The following is a 23,696-nucleotide window of genomic DNA, read 5'->3' as shown; positions in this document are numbered from 1 at the left end:
CGCTCTGTAGCGACAGACACACTTTTAGACCAATGACGAGGCCAATTCCAGTAAGTAGGCGTGCTCTTCAGTTGAAAGACAGATCAAAAGAACCAATGATCGAAGTGACGTTTGAGCCCCGCCCAACCAGGAGGGCGGGTTCCTCCGGGGAAGCTCTGGGAGGCGGGAAGAGGGGAAGTGGGCGGATCTCCGCACACCCCGGCGGAAGAGGCAGATTCAGGAAGCCATTACGCAGCTGGCTGGCAGCGGCCGGGCCGGTCGGGGCTGGGCCCTACGCACTTTGCGTAGCGAGGGGGGTTACCAAAGGCCTGGTGCTTGGCCTGGGACAAGCCCGGCCTATCCCCTGTAGGGGAGGGGTGGATGAGGGGAGAGGCTGGGGAGGAAGAGAGGGGGAATTGGGGCGTTTGAGGGGATTATAATTTCTTTAAAAAGGAGGGTGGGGAGAGGCCATGGCCGTCCCAGCCAAGAAGAGGAAGATGAACTTCTCTGAGCGAGAGGTGGAGATCATCGTGGAGGAGCTGGAACTGAAGAAGCACCTGCTGGTGAACCACTTCAATGCCGGGGTCCCTCTGGCTGCCAAGAGTGCCGCCTGGCACGGCATCTTGAGAAGGGTCAACGCTGTGGCCACCTGCCGCAGGGAGTTGCCTGAGGTCAAGAAGAAGTGGTCTGACCTCAAGACCGAGGTCCGTCGCAAGGTTGCCCAGGTCCGGGCAGCGGTGGAGGGTGGCGAGGCCCCAGGGCCCACTGAGGAGGATGGAGCCGGTGGGCCTGGGACAGGTGGTGGCAGTGGTGGCGGTGGCCCAGCCGTAGCTCCTGTCCTGCTCACCCCCATGCAGCAGCGCATCTGCAACCTGCTGGGCGAGGCCACCATCATCAGCTTGCCCACTACCACAGAGATTCACCCCGTGGCCCTCGGACCCACAGCCACTGCAGCTGCAGCCACGGTCACCCTGACACAGAGTGAGTGACCTCTCCCACCCAGTCTGTCGTGCATAAATGGGAAGGGCCAGCCACGAGCTGGGGCGGCCTGGGGAAGGTTGGCTGCCAGGGGTCAAAGGTCAGATGGGCGTCTTGGAAGACCGCGAGGCCTTCCGAGAGCTCCCTGGACAGAAGCGAAGCTGTTCTCTTTGGGATTTCCTCAGCACACAGTCTGGGCTTCTGCTGAGCTGGATTGCTCTCAACTGTTTTGCCGCCATTTGTGTCCATGACTGACGGAACGATGTAGTCCTTGAAGACAGGGACCTGTCTGTGTCCCCACAGGACTTACCGCAGGGCCTGGCACATAGTAGGCGGTCAGGACATACTTGTCGAATGACTAGACAGATGGGAATATTAATACCCAAGTAAGACATCGAATCTGGACAAAGACGTTCTGGGTTCTTAGTGCGGGGAACATTCATCAGGCCCTGCCCAGAAACCTCATGGTTCCTTGTGTTCATCTAGTCCTTCCTTCCTCCTCAGACCCTGTGCTTGGCACTGGGATTACCAAGGTGTTCGAAATAGGACAGATAAGACACACACACACGAATAATTGGACTGTCAGGAGACTCTAAGGGCTCAGGAGAGGAAGGGGCTGCCTGGCTGGGGTGGGGACTCAGAGCCGATGTTGGCACTGAAGGGTAGAGAAAACTGACCTTTCCCACAACCACGGAGGCCCAAACAGCCCACCCAGAATTCCTTCAAAGCTTCTCAGTTATGAATGACAATGGTTTGATTGGCCTTTTTAGTTCAGATAAGGGTTTGTACCAGTGACTGTTAACTGCTCCTTTGTGCTGGGCTGTGACCCGCATCGGTCAGTGATTCTCAGTGGGGCTTGGGAGAATTGGGCGTATGAGTGAGTGCCGTCCCCCTGCGTTTGTATTTTCTAAGGATATCCAGGTGGGAAAGAGGATCAAACACTGGTCTAAATTACTTGCTGTTCTAGAACAGGAAGGACCTGTGACCTGTAGGTATGAAGCAGGGGAGGCATTTATTGGTCCCTTACGCAACTGCTGTCTCACTCCCGCCTCCTTTTCTGTTTGGGCGTAAAAGGAGGGAGATAGGACTAGTGTGGCTACCATCAGTTCCGGGAGAGTCCCACCCAAGATGGCAGCTGTGTGCCAGCCCTGCAGGGAGCGTGTGGCCCTGCCTTGATTAGCTGGAAGCATCCCACTGGGGTGGTTACGAGCAAGTGGGACTCTGGTGTTCCGGAGACCTGGGTTTGCTTCCTGGACCTGCTGAATAAACTGACCTTAGTTAGGCAAGTCACTGCGTGTTTCTGAGTCTGTTTTCTCATCTCCAAATATGAACATGACAGTACCTGCCTCTTGGTGACATTGTGAGGACTTAACGAGTGCTAAGGGCTTAGCACAGTGCCTCACACACAGTGGGTGCTCTCAATTTTTTGCTAGTATTGTTATTAGCAGCTTTGCTTTTGCCAGATCTGGGGCTGGCCCTTTGGTTACCAAGCAGATTCTAAATGCTTTAGGCTCTAGATTTATATGAGGAAGGCTATAAAGCCGGAGGAGACCAGAATTTCCCCGGAACAGGGCTTAATGGCCTCCTCTCTCCCTGCCCTGCCCTGGCCCCCAGGTGGCCAGCTTCGTTCATTCTAGAAGGTGACCTGCCACTGCCTCTGCTCTTCCCCACAGTCCCCACGGAGACCACCTATCACACGCTCGAGGAGGGAGTGGTAGAGTACTGCACGGCGGAGGCCCCCCCACCGCTGCCCGCCGAGGCCCCCGTGGAGATGATGGCCCAGCACGCTGACACCTCGGTCAAACCCCAAGCGCTCAAGAGCCGCATCGCCCTCAACTCGGCCAAGCTGATCCAGGAGCAGCGGGTCACCAATCTGCACGTGAAGGAGATTGCCCAGCACCTGGAGCAGCAGAATGACCTGCTGCAGATGATCCGCCGCTCCCAGGAGGTGCAGGCCTGCGCCCAGGAGCGCCAGGCCCAGGCCATGGAGGGCACCCAGGCGGCGCTGAGCGTCCTCATCCAGGTCCTCCGGCCCATGATCAAAGATTTCCGCCGCTACCTGCAGAGCAACACGCCCAACCCCACGCCCTCCTCGGAGCCCGGACAGGTGGCTCAGAACGGGCAGCCCGACAGCATCATCCAGTGAGGGCAGGGGCTGCGACGACCTTCTGCTGTGACTGGATGACAACACTGTGGTCTTGGAAGTGGGTTCTGTGACTGGCCTTAGGCCACGTGGCCAGCCCTCTCTTTGACGGACCGTTAGGGGTCCGCTGTTTCTGAGAAGTGAAGGAGATTGAGAAGAACTTGTTGGGCTCTCGGGACCCAAACTGTTCTTACCCCCGCCCCCCGCCCCTTGAGCTGCCTGGCGAAGAGCCTGACGGTTGGCCAGGTGGGGGTTGGGCACCGGTGATTCTACACATGGTGTCACGCGCCAGGGCTTGCGACATGAGCCACTCTGTCTAGAATGCCTGGAAGGGAGGTTCTCACTGGGAGCTGTCTCACAGCTGGGGATGGGGGGGCGCTCCTGTGCTGAAAGGCTCCCCCACCCCACAGTGTCATCAATGTGATAATGTCCCTGGAGCGGGTAGTGGCCCAGTACCTTCCTCCTGCCTTGGGAGGCAGAGTGACTGGGCCTGAGCAGGAAGCTCCACCCCTTTTCTCCTTCCCACTGTGCCTCCGTTCTCAGGGGACTCTAGTCCATCTGTGCTCTCTCCATCCCCTGCACCTCTCGGGGCCTAGCAGGGGGGCCCTCGCTGTCCCCCCCAGCTGGCTCTGCAGCCGCACCCAGGATGCGGCCCGCTGGGCTCAGGGATGCTGGGTGTGCTGGGGACAGCCTGGCCCCCATCCGGTCTTCCACTGCGTCCTGGGGCAGCCTGACAGCTTTTGACTCAGGACGAGCATTAGGCTCTGGGTGCTGTGAATCTGAGAGAAAACAGACCAGCGTGGAACACTGTTGCTCCCCTGCAGTGGGTCTGAGGTGACCATGTGGCTTCTTCCAGAAGGCTTGCTTCAGGCCAGATGTATTTGTTCTGTACGAAGGGGTGGCAGCTCTGGCCACACCCGTCCTCTTCTCTCTACTGACTGCACGATTCTGACATTCGGCGTGGGGGGAAAAGAAAAAAAAGTGGGGGGAAAGGCATCACACCCCGGACCTGCCCTCACATTATTCGGCGCCTCGTGTTCTTGCGAGACCCCCACTGACTGTCTAGGTGCATCTCAAGGCCTGCTTGGGCCCGAATGTTTGAGGTGGGAGAGCCGAAGCTGACCTAAGAAGCGGGACCTTGACTTCTGTGCTCGGGGAAGAGCAGACTGACCTTGGAATGCCGAAGGAGGTAGCGTGCCCTGTTCTGTCTTGACGCTCTCTCCCCTTCCGGAGGGAGTTTACCCAGGTGGCATTTGTCCGGTTCATTTTCCGAATCGCCCTGGATCACTCAGACCCTTGCATTTTCCCAGATCATTCCCCAGGACTGCCACCTTGTGCCGGTGCCTTGGCTGCACGTGACCAGTGGTGACAGTTCGAGGCTCCAGATCTCAGCTGAACGATCAAGGTGCTGCCCTTCTGGGCATCGTGGCTCACTCCACTGTTGCCGTTGCGGGAAGATGCCCCCGAAGATGGTTGGGAAGTGACTGTCGTATGGCCAGCCTCTCTGTGGAGGACAAGTGTCGCGTCAGCTAGGGAGCAATGGAGAGGAATCCGGCCGGTAAGGAGGTGGGTGATGGAAGGAAAGCTCCCCAGTGGGGCTGGAAAGCAGGATCCCCGGGCAACCCGGGCTCCCTCCCTCCATGGAGCCTGATGCCCCCGGCAGGGAAGCTCTGGGGCCTTCCTGAGGCTTTGCCGCTCGGTTTGGCTTTTCTCTGGGGTTGGCATTCTGAGCCACTATTGCATCGGTTCCAATTGGGTATAAAGAGGAGGCCTGGATCTCTCAAACTCACCGCTTCTTTCAGGTCATAATTTTAAATTAAAGCTATATCACTTTTTTTACACATATCTGTGTCTGCGTCTTTGTCTTTACTGGTTATATATAAAAGAGATCTGGGCCGGCAGAGACCAGGGGCTGGCACACAATGGCCCACAGGCCAATTTTAGCACATGTGCTGCCAAAGCGAGCACGGCCCATGGGTCAAAACCGGCCCCCCACCTGTCTTTGTAAATAAAGTTTTATTGGAACAGTCACACCCCTTCATTTACTTAAAGTCTGTGGCTGTTTTTGTGCTACAGTAGCAAAGTTAAGTGTGGCAGAGACCTCTGGGCCACAAAACCAAACTCTGGCCCTTTACAGAAAAGCCTGCCTATCCCTGGTTTGGAGTAATGTTTCAGACTCTGGATGAAAATTACCCGCCAGGCTGTTTGGTAAATATATCCCAAACCCAATCACCTAAAAATCTAGAAGAGACTCCTGGAGGGAGAGCTCTAAGAATCTGCTTCGTAAGCAAGCTCTCTAGGTGATTCTGATTATTTCCTGAGGGTTACGAACTTTGACTTAAGAGCCTGGAAGACTTAAACTCAGATGGAATCATGGATTATGGAAGCATACAGATCGTGCCCCATTGAGGGCTGGCTCCCAGGAGCTGCTTTTGACGGTTGAGGAGTCCTGCCCAGCAAAGAGTCTCACGTAAGATTGGCCTTCATTCTGGAGGGATCCTAACCTTCCGGGACATAGTTAGGACTCTCTCTCATAGTTAATAAAAGCTGAAAACTATCAAGCCCCTGCTCTGACTGGGCCTTATAAGCATTACCTCATTTACTCCTTGCAACAGCCCCGTGAATTAGGCAATAATGCTATTCTTGGTTTGCCGGTGAGGATATTGAGGATCAGAGAGGTTAAACAACTTGCTTAAAACCACACAGCTACCTTATTCTCTGGGGTGGCCCATGCTCTTAGCTCCCGTTTTTGTTTTTAAGATTTCATTTATTTATTTGACAGAGAGCACAGCATGGGGAGCAGCAGGCAGAGGGAAAGGGAGAAGCAGGCTTTCGGCTGAGCGTGAACCTGATGTAGGGCTTGATCCCAGGACCCTGGGATCTTGACCTCAGCTGAAGGCAGATGCCCAACCGACTGAGCCACCCAGATGCCCCTTAACTCCTGTTCTTAACAATGCTGAGCTTGCTACCAGTCAGATGTGGAACCACCTAGTGATCATTTGAACCTGGCCTTGAGTTTCTGGGTCAGATGAGGAGGCCCAGGAAGCACGTGAAATGGAAATAATGACCTCTCCAACTCTCCTTAGGCTTTGGACATTCCTATTAAGAGGGAAAAGGGTGGCTTCACAGAACTGAACTCCCCTCTCCCTGTTGGTGCTACTGGAGAGCTGTCACTTACATTGGGATACCTTTTTGGGAGTTCTTCTTAAAATGTGGGATCTTGGGGCGCCTGGGTGGCTCAGTGGGTTAAAGCCTCTGCCTTCGGCTCAGGTCATGATCCCAGGGTCCTGGGATCGAGCCCCGCATCGGGCTCTCTGCTCAGCAGAGAGCCTGCTTCCCTCTCTCTCTCTCTCTCTCTCTCTCTCTCTGCCTGCCTCTCTGCCTACTTGTGATCTCTGTCAAATAAATAAATAAAAAATCTTAAAAAAAAAAAAAGTGGGATCTTACATAAAGGAGATCCTCCAAGCCAGGGCACGTAGTGAAGCCTTTTACATTTTAAACCACTTTGATGGAAATCTTTCACAAAGGGATCCTTTTGTTTCTTACTCTATATAGAGTTGGCTGAGAAGGATGGAGAGGCCAGGAAACGCTCTGGGCTCAGGCAGGTTTGGGCTTGAGCTGGGTTCCATCCTTTATACACTGTGTCTCAACTTTGCTGGACCTCAGTTTTCTCAATTCTAAAGCAGGGGTGAAAGGGGCACCTGGCTGATTTGGTCGCTGGAGCTTGCGACTCTTGATCTTGGGGTTGTGTGTTCAAGCCCCACTTTGGGGGTAGAGATTACTTAAAAATGAGAAATTTTTTCTTTTTTTAAGATTTACTTATTTTAGAGAGAGGGAGAGAGAGCAAGGGGGGAAGAGCAGAGGGAGAGAGGATTGCAGGGTGACTCCCTGTCGAGTGCAGGGCCCGATGCGTGGGGCTCGATCTCATGTCAGACGCCCAAACGACTGAGCCACCCAGGAACCCCCCCCCAAAATGAAATTTAAAAAAATTTAAAAAATATATTTTATTTATTTGACAGATCACAAGTAGGCAGAGAGGCAGGCAGAGAGAGAGAGGAGGAAGCAGGCTCCCTTCGGAGCAGAGAGCCTGATGTGGGACTCGATCCCAGGACCCTGAGATCAGGACCTGAGCCGAAGGCAGAGGCTTAACCCACTGAGCCACCCAGGTGCCCCCAATTTTTTTTTTTTTAAGTAAAAATGGGGATGATAACTAACAACCCATACTTGCTAGGGGTATCACAAGGTGTTAATCAGTGGAAATAGCTACCGTTTATTGAGTACTGACCATGAGCAGCACTGATGTACGAACTCATTTTATGAAATCGTGTCCATAACACTTAGCATGTGCCAACGACATCCTATGTTCACATGTGCTCAACAGACACTGGCTGTCGTCATTATGACAGTGTCTTGATCCTCCAAAGGGGTAACTAGTGCGTGGTCTCTTGAGATCACAACGGGAGCTTTGTCGAAAGTGGTCGGAGCGTAAAACGACAGTCACCTGTCTGAGCAGGGCCCTTTCCAGCCCCCCATGCACCAGGGTAGGCTCTCCCCTGCTGTGCACCGCCACAGCAACTCACACCGTTCCCCTAACTCTTGTGGACTTCCTTGCTTTCCAACAGGTGCCTTCACTGGGAGCCAAGTGGTTTCTGTAGTTTGTCCCCTGTGTTCCTGGCTCTAGCCCAGCTCTGAGAGTGACCCCCACCCCACGCCCCAGATGCCTAAGCTGGAGCCCCAGTGACATCCTTGTTTCTTCCCACAGCCTCACCCCTGTATCCTCCAGGTGTTAAGAATCCCGATATCCCTCAAATCCATCCACCTTTCTCTCACCTGCATTACCCACAGCAGGCCCCCTCCCCCCGCAAGGCGGCCTCGCTACCTCTAGGTCCTTCCAAGGAGGGTCTTTGAAAGCAAATGTAACCAGACCACTCCCTGTTCTATCTTTTCAGTGACTTCCCTCAACTCTCGGGCTGGTATAAGCTCCTGAATGTGACCTACAGGGGACCTTCCATGGCCTGATGCTACTTCATTCCAGCCACGGTGAAAGTTTACTTCCTTATCATTTGATTATATCTCAATAAACTGCAAGGAAAAAAAAGTTGACTTCCTTAAAAACGTCAGGCTCAAGGCATCTGGGTGGCTTGGTCGGTTAAGTGTCTGGCTCTTGGTTTTGGCTTAGGTCATAACCTCAGGGTGCTGGGATGGAGCCCCGAGGTGGCCGGCTGTGCGCTCTGTATGGAGTCTACTTGTCTCCCTCTCCCTCTGCCCCTCCCCCTGCTCACGTGGGTGCGCATGCACTTTCTTTCTCCTAATCTTTTTTTTTAAGATTTTATTTATTTATTTGACAGAGATCACAAGGAGGCAGAGAGGCAGGCAGAGAAGAAGTGAAGCAGGCTCCCTGCTGAGCAGAAAGCCTGATGCGGGGCTCAATCCCAGGAACCTGGGATCATGACCTGAGCCGAAAGCAGAGACTTTAACCCACAGAGCCACCCAGGCGCCCCTCTCCTAACTGAATCTTAAAAAGAAAAAAAAATCGGGGATGCCTGGGTGGCTCAGTCAGTTAAGCCTCTGCTTTCTGCTCAGGTCATGATCTTGGGGTCCTGGGATAGAGCCCCACAGCAGGGAGCCTGCTACTCCTGCTGCCTGAGGCTCTCCCTGCTTATACTCCTTCAAATCAATCAATCAATCAATCAATCAGTAAGGCTCTTTCTACCCTCTGAACCTTTACATTTGCTGTTCCTCTTACTCAGAACAATCTTCCTCCTCATCACTTTCCTTAACTTCTACTCATCCTTCAGATTTAGTGTGGGCATCACCTCCTCCAGGCAGTCGTCTGGGGTCACACGGTGAGCTTCCCTTCTCGCTTGTCTATCACACCATATTCCAACAGCATGTTTAAATGTCTGGGTCCTGCCTTTGGAGAGTTTCTCAACCTCACCACGGTTATTTTTTTGGACGGGATCATTCCTCTGGATGGTGGGGTTAGGGGGCTGGCCTACATGCTGGAGGATGTTTGCGGCTTCCTGGGCTGTGCATGCTAGATGCCAGGGTCACATCTCAGCCAGTGGTGATGATCGGAACTGTGCCCAGACATTGCAGAATGCCCCCCACCCCTTAAGAACCACTGTCCTATAGCCACAACACCAGTCTTATTCGTAGTTACTTTTCAAGCACATGGCATAGACCCCCAGTGGGTATTTGATAACCCCTTTTTTTTTTAAATTTTATTTATTTTATTTGACAGACCGAGATCACAAGTAGGCAGAGAGGCAGGCAGAGAGAGAGAGAGAGGAGGAAGCACGCTCCCCGTCGAGCAGAGAGCCCGATGGGGGGCTCAATCCCAGGACCCTGGGATCATGATCTGAGCCGAAGGCAGAGGCTTTAACCCACTGAACCACCCAGGCACCCCTGATAACCCTTTTTATTGTAGTGTAATATGTTTTGCATTTCCCTCATTGAACGGATAAAGACACTGAAGCAAGACTCACCTGATGGCATATAATCTGTCAGTGGCAGAGCTGGGAGATCACCCCAGACCTCCCTGTCCACACAGGCTTCTCTTTGTGAGTCAACGTTCCGTGAGCATGTGAGCGTGAATCAGCCTTCCAGAGCTGTGGCCTGGACCCAGGACTGGGGACAGGTACATCAGGAGCTCCACCCAAGAGGCCCTGCCTCACCTGAGGGCTGTGACCTTGAGCGGGTCGCATCACCCCACCTGGTGGTGAGGCTTCCTCTCCAGCATAGCCCCTGCCTGTGGGAGGTAACGAGACGATTCAGTGAGGAGAATGAAGTGGATGAATCAGGGAGGGCAGTGCCTGGTGACAGGGAGGCCCCAGGGCTCCACACAGGGCCTGGCTTACAGCGGGGTAAAGGATATAAAGAAATGAGAAGGCAGGAAAGGGCCCACCTGAGGACCCCTTGCTACACGTTCTCCAAGATTCTGCTAATCCTGAGCTCTTGAACTCCTGCCTACAGCCACTAAGCTGTCCCCCGCCTGCAGAAGGTTGGCTGGCTGGAGGCTGAACTCGGCTTCAGGCAAGCCTGACAGTCAGGAATGCAGGCGCATCCTGCCAGAGATTTCCTTTTTACAAAACCAGCCAGAAATCTGGGCTTTCATGTGAAATCTCCCAGTTTAAACATATTGACGACTAAATATTTATAAACCCTGTACAAGCCAAACAAAACACACCTGTGGGCTAGAGTCAGCCCACGGAAATCAGCCTGTGAGCTCTGCACTTAACCCTTTAGGGGCCAGCTTGTACCCCGTGGGAGGAGCCAGAGGAAGGCAGCTCGAGGCAGAGGTTGGTAAGCAGGAGGCCTAGGTCCCAGGTCCCTGTTTCTCCCGTGCCTCAGTCTCCCCATCCACACGATGGGGTTGCCAGTCCTAGGGGAATGGTCCCTGGTGTGAACACCCCTCCTGGACACCCCTCCTTTGCCCAGGCTGGGCCTGACTCACTGGAGGATATGGGTTGGGCTCTTTGCTTTGCTGGAATCTGAGTCAGTCTTGATTTGTGGTGATGATATGCAGACACCACCCACCTGTCAAGAACCAAGCTCAGGGGTGCTTGGGGGCTCATTTGGTTAAGCATCTGCCTTTGGCTCAGGTCATGATCCCTGGGTCCTGGGATGGAGCCCCACATCGGCTCCTTGCTCAGCAGGGAGCCTGCTTCTCCCTCTGCCAGCTGCTCCCCCGACTTGTGCTCTTTCACTCCCTGTCAAATAAAGAAATAAAATCTTAAAAAAAAAAAAAAAAAGAAAAAAGAAAAAGAAAAGGAACCAAGCACAAATGGGTACTGGCCATTGCAGGGAACGGCCGCCGAGGGTGAGGCTGGCAGAAACAGTTTCCAGGCAGGCCTCCAAGAGGGTCCTGTCCGGATGGGAAGTTGGGCCAAGAGACATCCACGATCTCTTCTGGCTGGTTTTAGTGCCTGCTCAGCATCCAGGGCTTCTCCTGGCTGGGGCACTCCAGTCTGGTTCTGATGAACCAATCCTTTTCCACTCTGAGTTCGGGCAATATGAGCCCAGTTCTGGCTCCAGCCGTAAAGCTTGCGGTCCAGGTCCGGTCCCAGAGAGCAATGCGTCCCTCTGCCACAGTGATTGGGTAAGGGTGTGCACGTGACCCAACTGGGCCTATGAGAGTCTGCCCTGGGGAGGTTACCCCATGTCGACAGCCTACCTATGAATGAAACCAATCCCAGAAAGGGTAAGCAGCCGATGGAGAAGGATTTCAGCTGGGGCTTCAGTACTTTGATCCAGCGGTTCCTGAAACCGCATCTACCTTCCAGGCTCCAGGCACAGTATAAGCAAATCTCCAGTTTTGCTTCTGTCGTTTGTCAAGAGCAGCTAAGAGCCCTTTGGGGGTCCCACCCTAAGGGTCTGTGATTCAGATTCTAGGTCAAAATACCTTCAGAGCTTCCGCCTAGACTAGCTGTTTCTCAAGTTCTGACCCGAGGACCTTCATTCATTCATTCGCTGTTAATGCACATTTCTGAGCCCCCATCCTGACCAACTGAAACAGATCTTGGGGTGTCAGCCAGGAGTGGGGCGGGTGAGGTGTCTTAACAAGCTCCCAGGTGGTTCTGATTAAGTCTCCAGTTTGAGAACACCGGCCTACCCCTGCTCTTCGTTTCTGCTCTCCTCCCGCCCCGACTGAACCATGCGATCCCACTGTGGTCCAAACTGAGCCAATCAGCTTGCATTCCCCTAAATTTGGAATTGCGACTTAGGGACCCAATCAGTCTTCGTGGCTGTTTGAGCCTCGCTCCACCTCCCACTCCAGGATCTAGAAAAGGGTGCTCAGCAGAGGGAGAGGAAGGAGGGAAGGAGCAAGAAGAGACAAGGTGGAGAGTCTGACCTAAGTTACCAACGTTTCGTACTGTTCCTCATCCTGATCTCGGCTCGGTGAGTCCCCCTTGCCCATTGCCTGCGGTGCCCCTGTGTTTTTATAGCCCCTTCGACTTTATGGGTAACTAACTCGGGTGAAGTCTGTTACTTGGAGCCAAGAGACCCTTACCTGAGAATTTGCTTACTTCTCAAGGTCTCAGTTTCATTATCTGTAAAATGACCAATATTTTGTGATTCAGGATACCCTCTCTCCAGATGCAGCAGGTTCTCACCAAAGAAGCCCTGCTTCAACGACTCTTTCCTATAGGAGACGTCTTGGTAACGTGAGGTATAGGTGGTAGAAGGCTTTTGCTATAGCAGTCAGTGCCTTTCACACTTTGGTGTGCATTGAAAAGACCTGGGGAAAAAATGATCTGGAATCTGTCTAAAATGCAGATTCCTGGACCCCCTATGTACAATCTGTGATCACTAGGTAGGTCTGATAAGGCCCAATTATCTGTATTTTTTTTAACAGATTTTTTGAGGTATAACTGATAGTCAATGAATTCCATATATTTAACAATTTTTAAAGTTTATCTTTAATTAATTAATTTTATTTTTATTTTTTTAGTAATCTCTACACTGAATCTGGGGCTCGAATTCAGGACCCCGAGACCAAGAGTCACAATTCTCTTCCCACAGAGCCAGCCAGGCGCCCCTAACAATTTGATGAGTATGTATGTGTATCTGTGAAACCATCACCATAATTAAGGCGATGAGAATTGCCATGAAAATCCCCATCAACACTAAGTCTCTTGGTTCCTCTTTATAATCATCCTTTCTTCCCTGCTCCCTCCTACCACTTCCCCAGGCAACCCTTGGTCAGTTTTCTGCCACTATAATGGTGTGCATTTTCCAGAATTTTACCTAAATGAAATCACGCAGCATTCACTCTTCCTTTATCTGGCTTTTTTTCACTCAGTCTAATTATTTGGGCATGTATCCATATCGATGTGTTTATCCAGAGCTCTCTCTTTTACTGCTGACTAGGCTATACAGTTACTGATCTATCTAATCACATACTAATGGACATTTAGTTGTTTCCAATATTCGAGTATCACAAAGAAAGCTGCCGTGGACCCTTGTGTACAAGTCTTTGTAGATACAAATGCTTTCGTTCCCTTGGATAAATACCTAGGAGCGGAACGGCTGGGTCATATGGTTGGTGTGTGTTTCATGGTTTAAGAAGCTGCCAAGCTGTTTTCAAAACGAATGCCTCATTTTACATTCCCACAAACAGTGTCGGACAGTTTCCAGTGCTCCATATTCTTGCCAACATTTGGTGGCATTTTCACTTTAACCATTCCAGTTTGTGTGAAGTGGAATGTCGTTGCGGGTTTCATTTGCATGAAGGAAGACCAATGGTGTGGTTACTTGCCATCTGTAGATCTTCTTTGATGGGGTATCTATTCTATTTAAATAGTCTTCTTATTAATAAGTGTTTGGAATTCTTTTTTTAAAAGATTTTATTTCTTATTTTTTTAAGATTTTATTTATTTGACACAGAGAGAGAGGTCACAAGTAGGCAGAGCAGCAGGCAGAGAGGGAGGGGGAAGCAGGCTCCCCATGAGCAGGGAGCCTGATGCGGGGCTCCGTCCCAGGACCCTGGGATCATGACCTGAGCTGAAGGCTTAACTAATTGAACCACCCAGGCACCCCTAGAGTTCTTTGTATATCCAGATACAAGTCCTTTGCTACCTCAGTTTTTGCAAATATTTTCTCTCACTCGGTGCATGCCTTTTCATCTTCTCATAACACATGCCATAGGTTACTTTGAGAACATGGAGTCTGAGAACCTCTCTTTGATGACAAACAGTGCAAATTCAAACAGTAACAAAATTCAAACAGTAACGAGAGGGACTCAGCTGTCCGACTTGCAAAAATCAAAAAGAGAGCTCTCAGGTGATGGATAATGGACAACACTCTTCGTATTCTGTTATAAAGAGTGGAAACTGGTGCAAAATCCTAGGTGGACTATTTGTTGATCATTCATCACATCTCTAAATACAGGTTTCTTTGAACGTTGGCAAGTTCAGTTCCAGAAATTTTTCCTGGAAAAAATAAAAAATCAAAAGCACTAAGTTGTCCCAGGATCTTCCGTCCGGGGTTTGTGCTGACAGGTGGGGCTGCAGACATGCCTGGCTGGTCGGCCCCATATCTTGGAACTGTGCCCCAATGTGCTCAGAGCCCTTTTGCTGTCAAGCCTGGGTGGGAGGTCAGCAGGACTGGAGTTTGACCCATCCCTGGCAGAGTGGCCAGAGGAAAGTGCAATGTAGGTTTCACTCGATTGCATCAGGAGTCTGGGTCTACTGAGAGCTGGGGTGGCCTTGGAAGCTCCAGGATTCAGGTTCTAACCAACCACCGCCAGCACAAACTGGGAAACAGGAACACTTGGTTGACATAGCCACTTGGGGCCAAAGAAGAGGCAGACCTTTGCTCTCCAACCACCAACAGTTTCCTGGGGATGGGAGAAGGTGGGGTCTTGGCTAAACCTGGGTCAGGACAGGAAGAGCTGGGTGTGAGAAGGAAGCTGGGGACTGGAGATCTGGGTTCTAGATTAGTCCCTGTCCTACTGTGCCACTCAGGTAGAGCCAGCCTATTTCCCTTCCTAGGCCCCAGTCTCCTCAGCTGGACAGTGAGGAGGTAGAGCAGATAGTCCCTCTTGGCCCCTCCAGCAGGAGTGAAATCATGGGTGCCAGAACCAGCCAGACCTGAGTTCGTTTCTGTTTCTAACACTTTCTGTGACTAGCTTCTTTGAACCTCAGTTTCTATCTCAACTTAAAGCCCTACAATAGCTTCCTATTGTGTTTCGGGAAAAGGCCCTCATGATCTGCCCCTTCCCACCTCTCAGTTCCGGTTCCCATGACTCTCCCCATCGTTTGTCACACTGCAGCCATACTGGAGCCCCCTAAACTCCCCCTCCTGACCCCAGGGCCTTTACACACACTGCTGCCTCTGCCTTGCATGTCTTTGGCCTCTCTTCCCAGCTAGGTCCTATTCTTTTATCAGAGCTCAGATGCCACTTCCTCAGGGAAGCTCTCTCTGACCCCAGACACAGTCACTCCTGCTTATCCCTTTCATAACACAACTGTGGTCATTAAACAATTATGTCTGCATGATTATTTGTCTGATTTCTGTCTCCCAGTGACCTCATGAGCTCCCTGAGAGCAGAAACGAGACAGTCTTGTTTGGGCCCCTTGCACAGGACTGGCATAGGGCAGGGACCCCTGTAGTTTTGTTGAACATGTAATGCGGACACCAGACTTCATCCATTCTAAGATGTGTTTCCCCACACATTTAAACATCTCTGAAGCCCGAATATATTTTACAACTGCAAGGGACAAGGTAGCAACTTTGACATATTCATGAATACCTGTGCCTATGCGTCAAAGCTTGGTGCTTGTGAGGACATCCTGAGACAGGAGTAGCATACCCTGAGGAAAACCAGTGTTGCCCATGCTCTTAACGACCAAGGACAATAATGTCTGGAACAACACAGACCTCAATGACTCTGAAGGAAAAGGTAATGCAGAAAAGTCAGACTCTGCCTGTGCAAAAAGTCTCAGGAATATCTTCAGTAAATTATTTGGATCGTGTGTATGCACAATATTAGATACATGATTTTTTAAAAAAAACTAAGTTTAAAAGAGCGCCATCAATAAATAGAAAATGAAATTTCTAAGTGATAAATGCTGTGTCATATTTTACTTGCTAGTGCTTTTTTCTTTTATAGTGGCACAGAAACCAATGCTGAATCTTTCTACTGAAGCCGTCTCAGATTCGTTTCAATACTGCCGCCTCCTACCTTGATGGGATTGTGGGGCAATTCCCCGAGAGACCAGAGGAGGGCGCAGGGCTCTGGGCGGCCACTGGGGGCGCTCTGCTCCCAGGCGCCCTCCCAGCCCGAAGTTGGAGGAATCTGCGCTCTGAAAAGCCTGGCGGCGAGTGGTTATATCCATGTGCCCTATAGGTGGCGCTAGAGAACCACAGTCCGGTGCAGCCCTGCGAGTTCTAGGCTGGAGGGTGGCCTCAGGAGTGTCCTGTTCTGGCAAGGAGTAGGCTCTCTTGCTACCCCGGGGAGAGAACATAGCCAGTTCTACCAGCCCATCTAGCCCAGACGAAGCTCTGGGTGTGGAGAGAGCTTAGGAACCAACAGAAATTGGGGACCCTGCCCTGCCTGGACAAGTTATGTGATTTTGTTTCCGCTTCCCTTCATGGCCTCGGTTTCCCTCCCCTGCAGTGAGGATGTTGAGAGCCTGCCACACCTGAGCCCAGACAGTAAAGGTCTGCTGAAAGGCTGCCACTGGCTTACCTGCCAAAACCCTGGGATAGCTCTCACCTTGTCTGATCTTGCCCCTTTTCCCCGAGGTCACGATGTTTCCCTTCTCCCTGGATTGGGACAAAAGATTCAGTGACTTTCCCAAGACTGCAGAATTGTGGGTGGTTGGAGTCAGGAGTGAAAGCTCGATCTGCTTGCTGCTTCTGCCTTGTCCGTCTGATGTCCTGTGATAGATGGGAATACAAAGCAAGGTGGGAGTGAGTTTCCCACCAAAGAAAGGAGCGAGGAGAAGTTCTTTGGCAAGATGATGGATCCATTATACATGCCTAATTTGTCTCCCTACTAAAACCACAGTAAGAGATTTTTTTTTTGGTAATTTCTCAGAAGGTCACAGAAAGCACAAAGTATAAAAAGGAGAGCTTAATAAATTAGACTCTATCCAAATGGAAAACTTGCTCTTCAAAAGTCACCATCAAGAGAGTGAACAGGCAAGATATACACCGGGAGAAAAATATTTCCAATACCTATCCCTGACAAAGAACTTGCACCCAGAATATACAAACAACGTTTACAACTCGATAATAAGACGAATAGCTCAACTTAAAAATGGGCAAAATATTTGAACAGCTACCTCACAAAAGAAGATATACGAATGGCCAATAAGCACGTAAGAAGACACTCAACGTCATTCGTCATAAGGGAAGAACAAATTAAATCCACAATGAGATAGACCTCTAATGCCCACTTGATGGTCCACACTTAAAAAGACCGAAAATTCCAAGTGTTGGTGAGGGTGTGGAATAACTGGGACTCTCATCTCCTGCTGATAGAAATGTAAAATGGAATACCACTTTATTTTATTTATTAAATTTTTAAAAAGATTTATTTATTTATTTATTTGACACAGAGAGAGAGAGAGTGAGAGAGAGAACACAAGCAGGGAGAGTGGGAGAGGGAGAAGCAGGCTTCCTGATGAGCTTAATGACTGAGCCCCTAAAAAAATTTTTAGAAGATTTTTTTTATTTGTGAGAAAGAGAAGGAGAGAGAGCCCAAGCTGGGGGGTGGGGGCGGGGAGGGGCAGAGGGAGAAGCAGAGTCCATGCTGAACATGGAGCCCAACACAGGGATCCCAAGACCCCGGGATCATGATCTGAGCGGAATGTAGATGCTTAACCAACTGAGCCACCCAGGTTCCCTGGAACACCACTTTAGAAAACAAACTTGCGGTTCTTATAAAATTAAACCTACACTTCCTACACACCCAGAAAATCCACTCTTAGGTATTTACCCAAAAGGAGTGAAACATATGTCTGCCCAAAGACTTGTTCAGGAATGTTCATAGCAGCATTGTTCACAACAGGGAAAAACTAAATCTATTCAGTGAGTTGTGTAAAAAAAAGTGTACAAATCTGGGGCGTCTGGCTGGCTCAGTTGGAAGAGTGCGTGACTTTTGATCTCGGGGTTGTGAGTTCGAGCCCCATGTTGGGTATAGAGATGAATTAAATAAATAAGTAAACTTAAAAAAAGAGAAGTGTACAAATCCGAAGCATGGTGTGATTTAACCTGGAACTGCAGCGTTACTTCCACAATGAACGGTAGAGGAGAGGAAATGAGGGGAGGGGTGATGCAGGAGGGACTAAGTCCTGCATCCCAACAGGTGGTCAGTAGGTAGCATAGGGTAGACAGGGAGACAGGGTAGGTGGTAGATAATGGTTAAAATTAACGTATCAAAAGATAGCCTTGAGACGTAGAAATAGGACGTATGAAATAGGTCTTGTGCTTGTGCTTGTGACGTAGAAATAGGAGATGTGTAAGTGCTGGAAAAAAACCATCTGAGAGAGTCAGTAGTGGTTGTTTTTGGGGAGAGAGGGAGGGGCAGACAGGAAACCACTGTGTCTTATCCCCCTTCGGCTCATGCTGATTTTGCTTTCTCGATGCTGTATCTCATCAAGGCTGATGCCCATTTATTCACATTTTAACATATTTAAAATCAAGGTACATCTTCTTACAGTCAGTGTGCTCCTGGCAGCTTTAACTGGCAGTGATTTCTCTTGATGGTGCATAAGAAATGGTGCACGTCGCAAAGGGTGATGTCTTGGGTTCCCTGAAGTATGGTGTTCTTTTTCCTTTCATTTATTTATGTATTTATGTCTGTATTTTTAGGTAATTTCTATACCCAGAGTAGGGCTCAAACTCCTGACCCCAGGATCAAGAATCTCATGCTCTACTGACTAAGCCAGCCTGGCATTCTTTTCATAAAATAATTATTTAAAAGAAAATATGAGCCAGTTGGAACAGCTCTTGTTTATTGAGCTCCTCTTGTGGGTCAAGCACTATGCTTCCTGTCCACATTTTTTAGTATTCTAAACAACCCTGTCTTATAACTCAAATTTTTGAGAAGAGGAAATAGGGGCTCAGAGAGGTTAAGTGACTTCCTTAATGTCACCCAGCGAGTGATAGACACAAGTCAAAAACTAGGGGCTGTCTGATTCCTGGGTGGGTCACCTCTGTTTTGATTAGTTTGAAAGAGCTCCATCAGGGTGCCTGGCTGGCTCAGTCGGTTGGGTGACTGCCTTCAGCTCAGGTCATGATCCTAGAGTCCTGGGAGGAAGTACCACGTCGGGCTTCCTTCTTAGCAGGGAGTCTGCTTCTCCCTCTGACCCTCCCCACTCCATGCTCGCTCTCTCTCTCTCTCTCTCTCTCTCAAACAAACAGATAAAATCTTTATTCTTTTTTCAAGATTTTATTTATTTGTGATAGAGAGAGATAGCGAGAGAGGGAACACAAGCACGGGGGAGCTGGAGAGGGAGAAGCAGGCTCCCTGCCTGTTTGGAAGCTATATTCGCCCAGTGAGCTCACTATTTTACATAATGGTGTCTTTGTTTGGGGTGGCTGGAGCAGAGGGCTGTCGGCACTTATTTTGATGGAAGAAGGTGTGGGGGGTAAAGCCAGCCATGTGGTCCATGGGCTTTGCCTCCCCATTTTCAGAGTGTCTCACCCACCCTCCTAACAGAGGCCCAGAGAGATCAAGCCATGCATCTGCAGCCACACAGCCAGGAGCCTATCTGACCCCAGAGCCCGTGCTGTCCCCCCATAGAAATACCGCTTCTTCCCCAGTGTTTACATCTGATAGTTCATGCCTATCTGGGGCACCAGCCCCTTAAAGGGAAACCCACATCCTGTCTCCGGTTCTGCCTCAAAGAGATGAATTTTCGATAGTGCGGCATCAGGAGCTAAACTTTCATGTACAACCCTGCCTCCTCTTTCCTTCCTCCCTCCCCAGCCCCCAACCTGCACATGGCCATGGCTTGCCTGTGACTTTTGCAGCATTTCCACACCTCATGTGTCAGAGCCTCGCTTTCCTTTTCTGTCAAATGAGAGGAAGAATAAAGCTGACTTCATAGGGTTCTTTGGAGATTGGATGAGCTGATGTGTTCCCTGCCTGGGACTATGCCTCGTGGGAGAGTCTGGGAGGAGAGCCTGGGAGTCAGGGGACATGGATGTGATCCCTGAGTGTGCCACTGACCAGCAGTGCAACTGGAGGCAAGTCCCTGCGATTCTGCACCTTGGTTTTCTTGTCTGTATGATGGGAGCAGTGGCCCTGACCCACCTTTCATTTACCTAAAGCAGGTTCCAGGGGAGACTGACGTTACTGTGGTTCAGGGTCAGCTTCACTGACCCTCTTCTCCCATCAGAAAAGCTCATCTAGAAAATTCATACCAAGACTTCTCTGTTCCTGAGGGTGCCAAGCATCTTCCTGGGACCCTGCCAAGGGGTCCCTATGATCCTCAGTTTTTTCATCTGCAAAGTGGGCACCACAACCGCATATATCTCACTGCAGTGCAGTGAGAACTCAGTGAGCGAGGCCCATAGATTGCCCAGGTGAGCTCATCTGCCAGAAGACCTCCCTCCCACAAGTGTGCACGGGGAGGTGAACAAGGATGTCCACTGCAGCAGGATTTGCAATGAAGGAAAGGGGAAATTGCCTTGTTCCCCTGTAGTCACCGACGGTGGCTGCCCCCAAGAGAGCCCAGTGCTCCTCTATGCCTGGTACTCATGGTCTTGGGAAGCCCCTCGCACACGTACCAGCATTGGTCTGAATGACCAGTGGCGGAGTGGCCTGCCGTTGTGAATGTCACATCTGAGACTGGGTTATGAAAGACTGCCGCTTCCATCTTGTGCTCTCTCATTACTCACTCTGGAAAAGCAGCTGTCACATCCTGGGGACACTCAGACAGCCTATGGAGAGGCCCACGGAACCGGCGTCTCCCACTACAGGCAGCGAGACACTGAGGCCTGTGACGGTCACAGGAGTGAGCCTGGATGAGAATTCTCTGGTCCCTTCAGAAGACAGTGGCCTTAGCCAATGGCTTTTGGCGACCCCAGAGACCCAGAGCCAGAGTGGCCCAGCTGAACCATTCCCGGAATTCTGACCCTCAGAATCTCTCACGTGATAAATGTTTGTTGTTTGCAGCTACTAACTTTCAGGGTAATTTGTTAAACAGCAATAAAGAAGGAATCCAGGGCCCCATTATATACATTTATACATGTGTTCTGGAATGCCGGACCAATGTTAAAAAGAATAAGATAAATCCCTCTATCCAAACATGGAAAGATAGCCAAGGTATGCTGCTCAGTGAAAGGAAATCTTGCAGAGCGATATCTATCAAATGCTGCTTTTTGTATAAAAAGATGCTATTATGGTGTGGCAAAAAAAAAATCTGGAAGAATATGTCTCTCTATTAATTGTAGTTATCTCTCCTTGAAGAGCAAGGAGGGGGCACAGGGGACCTTCATTCATTTCTGTGATGTTTGAACTTTTTACCATGTCTTACTTTGGCAAACCAGTGGAAAAATACAATAACTTTAAAAAGATTTACCTAAGATGGGCCTGATAGAAAAAGCAAAATAAAGATTTTTTTTATAATATATTCATTTGACAGAGAGAGAGAGAGAGAGGTCACAAGCAGGCAGAGAGGCAGGCAGAGAAAGAGGGAGAAGCAGGCTCCCTGCTGAGCAGAGAGCCCGATGCGGGGCTCGATGCCAGGACCCTGAGATCATGACCCAATCCTAAGGCAGAGGCTCAATCCACTGAGCCACCCAGGCGCCCTGAAAAGCCTAATAAATTGGCTTAAATAACCAATAGTCCTTGAAATCTCAGTGTTTAACAGATTAGGAGTTAATTTCTTCATCTTGTGACGTTCAGTCAGCAGCTGAAGGGAAGGGTGGGAAGGACTGTCCTCCGGGGATCTGGCCGATGGGAACTTTGCTCTTGTCTTGTCTTAACATGGGGCTTCCTCAGCTGATCTAGGCCCAGGGCGCAGGTAGACCTCCAGCCGGCAGACACTGAAGCGAGAGGGTAGAGGATGAAGTGACATTTTGGCGGGACAGGTCTGAAATGATGCTCAGTCACATTTGCTCACATTCCGTTTGCCCAAAATTCTGTCACCCTCTCTGGTCATGGCTCCTGCTTGAGGACCTCAGGACCGTCTATCTACCCCTGCCCACCTGCCACTCCCCACCCCTGGCTGGCCGTCCATTTCATTGTGTTCTCCTACCTGAGAGCCTTCTTTCCCCCCAGGATTTGATTTTAAGGCATCTCTACACCCAGTGTGGGGGCTTGAACTCATAACCCTGAGGTCAAGAGTCACACACTACTGACAGAGCCAGCCAGATGCCCTCTAGCTGAGAGCCTTAGCCACAGGAATGTCAAGGCCAGGCGGTCAGGCTCCTCCAGATGCTGCTGGCCACCCAGAGGAAGGAAGAGCTGATGCAGCACATTCTGGAAATGTTAACTCTGCTGAGGGTGGCTCAGCCTGTCCAGTGTGGTCTGCCAGTCAGGAACACAGTCTTCGACCCGCTGCCCCTCCTGCCGCCCCCTCCCAAGGGCAGGGCCCCATCACCTAGGGTGGAGCTGTCTGAGGATGAACCCAGGGTCACGGAGCCCCAGGAGCTGTTTGCAAACTGCCGTGTGCATCTGTGTGAATTTGCAAGCCAGCAGTGCAAGGTCAAGAGGTAGAATGACTGGTGTTTCCTGGGCTGCGCCCTACATCAAACATTGTGCTGAAGGCGTGCCCTGAAGGGGGGTGTGGGACCCTCCAAGCTACTCTTCGAGGAGCCCCTAGATGGGGAAACTGAGGCTCAGAGAAGTGACATCATTTACCCAAGGTTGCATAGCTCCTAAGGTGTAAGGCTGGAAAGAGAGTGTAGGCAGGTCTGCCTGACTCCAAAGCCAGTGTTTCTTTTTTCTTTTTGTTTTGAGTAAGTTCTATGCCCAATGTGGGGCTCGAACTCATGAACCCAAGATCAGGAGTCCCGAGATTAGTGTTTATTGAGTGAGCCAGGCACCCCCAAAGCCAGTATTTCTAATCCTTACTCCATGTGGGTAATCACGGTCAGTGTCTAGCAGTTGGTGACATTTGAACTGAGACCTGAATGATTAGGAGCCAGCAGCAATGGGAAGATGCGGGAGAGACATACCAGGCAGAGGACAAGGCATGTGCAAATGCCCTGAGGCAGGCACAAGGCCAGGACAGGGAGGCTGGTATGATCAGGGGGTATAGAAAAGCAAGGGTAAGGGGAAACATGAAAAGTGAGCTCAGAGTGTGAGTGGGGGACACCCTGAGGGCCTTGCAAGCCACAGTAAGGATTTTGGATTCTATTTGAAGAACAGTGAGACGCTCTTGGAGGATTGAAGCAAGGGAGTGATATTTTCCAAACTGCAGTCCTGAGCATTTGCAAGTTTTGAACTATCTCAATATTCCACTAAAAGTGTCAGCCTCTGTACTGGACCACGTAGAGCCTGGGCTATGTCACCATTTCTGCTTGTGGCCGAGCCAAGTAGGGCTATGTCAAGGACCCTAGGCCAGTAAGAAAATAACAGAGAGGGTAACTATATTAGTTATTTATTGACATCTAACGTACTAACTGCCCAAACTCAGCACCGCCAAACAACAAATATTTACCATCCCACAGTGTCTGGGGGTCAGGAACCTTAAGCTTAAGGTCTCTCATGGAACTGCAATCAACATGTCAGCCGGGGCTGGGGACCCATCTCAAGGCTCAAATGGGGAAGGATTTGCCTCCAAGTTCACTCACCTGATTGTCAGCAGCATCATTCGGTTCCTCCATGGCTGTTGGCCAGAGGCCTTCCTCAGTCTCCTCGCCTCGTGGGCCTTGCCACGGGGCAGCTCACAACATGGCAGGATCTTCAGCAGAGCCAGCAAGTAAGAAATCCAGGGGACACACGCAAGATGCAAGATGGCATCTTCTGGTACCTAATGTCAGAAGTGACATCTCATCACTTGTTTCTTAATAAGCTTTAAAAATTTTTTGGAATAATGTTATGATTCACAGAAAAACTTCAAAGAAAAGACAGAGGATTTCTGTACTTCCCCACCCTGCCCAGTTTTCCTGAACGTTACCATCTTCATTT

At 50.4% G+C, this 23,696-nt stretch overlaps 1 protein-coding gene across 2 annotated transcripts; it reads left to right on the top strand.

Annotated features, from left to right (window-relative positions):
- Positions 1-430: 430 nt before the first annotated feature.
- LOC111145962 (nuclear apoptosis inducing factor 1) lies at positions 431-4,921 on the top strand. Of its 2 annotated transcripts, XR_002640511.1 has the most exons (3): positions 431-960; positions 2,631-4,289; positions 4,411-4,921. XR_002640511.1 is itself a non-coding variant. In XM_022501297.1 (2 exons), exons 1-2 carry the CDS (start codon positions 450-452, stop codon positions 3,101-3,103), a joined length of 984 nt encoding a protein of 327 aa, XP_022357005.1. In that variant the 5' UTR covers positions 431-449; the 3' UTR covers positions 3,104-4,921. The 2 variants fall into 2 exon arrangements, 1 of the variants encoding a protein (XP_022357005.1); XM_022501297.1 differs by having other exon boundaries at positions 2,631-4,921.
- The last annotated feature ends 18,775 nt before the right edge of the window (positions 4,922-23,696 follow it).

The sequence above is a fragment of the Enhydra lutris genome, unplaced genomic scaffold, assembly GCF_002288905.1.
Source record: "Enhydra lutris kenyoni isolate GAN:26980312 unplaced genomic scaffold, ASM228890v2 scaffoldscaffold13, whole genome shotgun sequence".
Taxonomy (NCBI): Eukaryota; Metazoa; Chordata; class Mammalia; order Carnivora; family Mustelidae; genus Enhydra; species Enhydra lutris.
This window is presented reverse-complemented; position numbering and strand designations above follow the sequence as displayed.

What these genes read in the sequence shown, in the direction of transcription:
- LOC111145962 (XM_022501297.1), top strand. Translation starts at nt 450, where the DNA reads ATGGCCGTCCCAGCCAAGAAGAGGAAGATGAACTTCTCTGAGCGAGAG. An exon ending in CACGGTCACCCTGACACAGA is followed by an intron (nt 961 to 2,630) that starts GTGAGTGACCTC and finishes TCTTCCCCACAG; the next exon opens with TCCCCACGGAGACCACCTAT.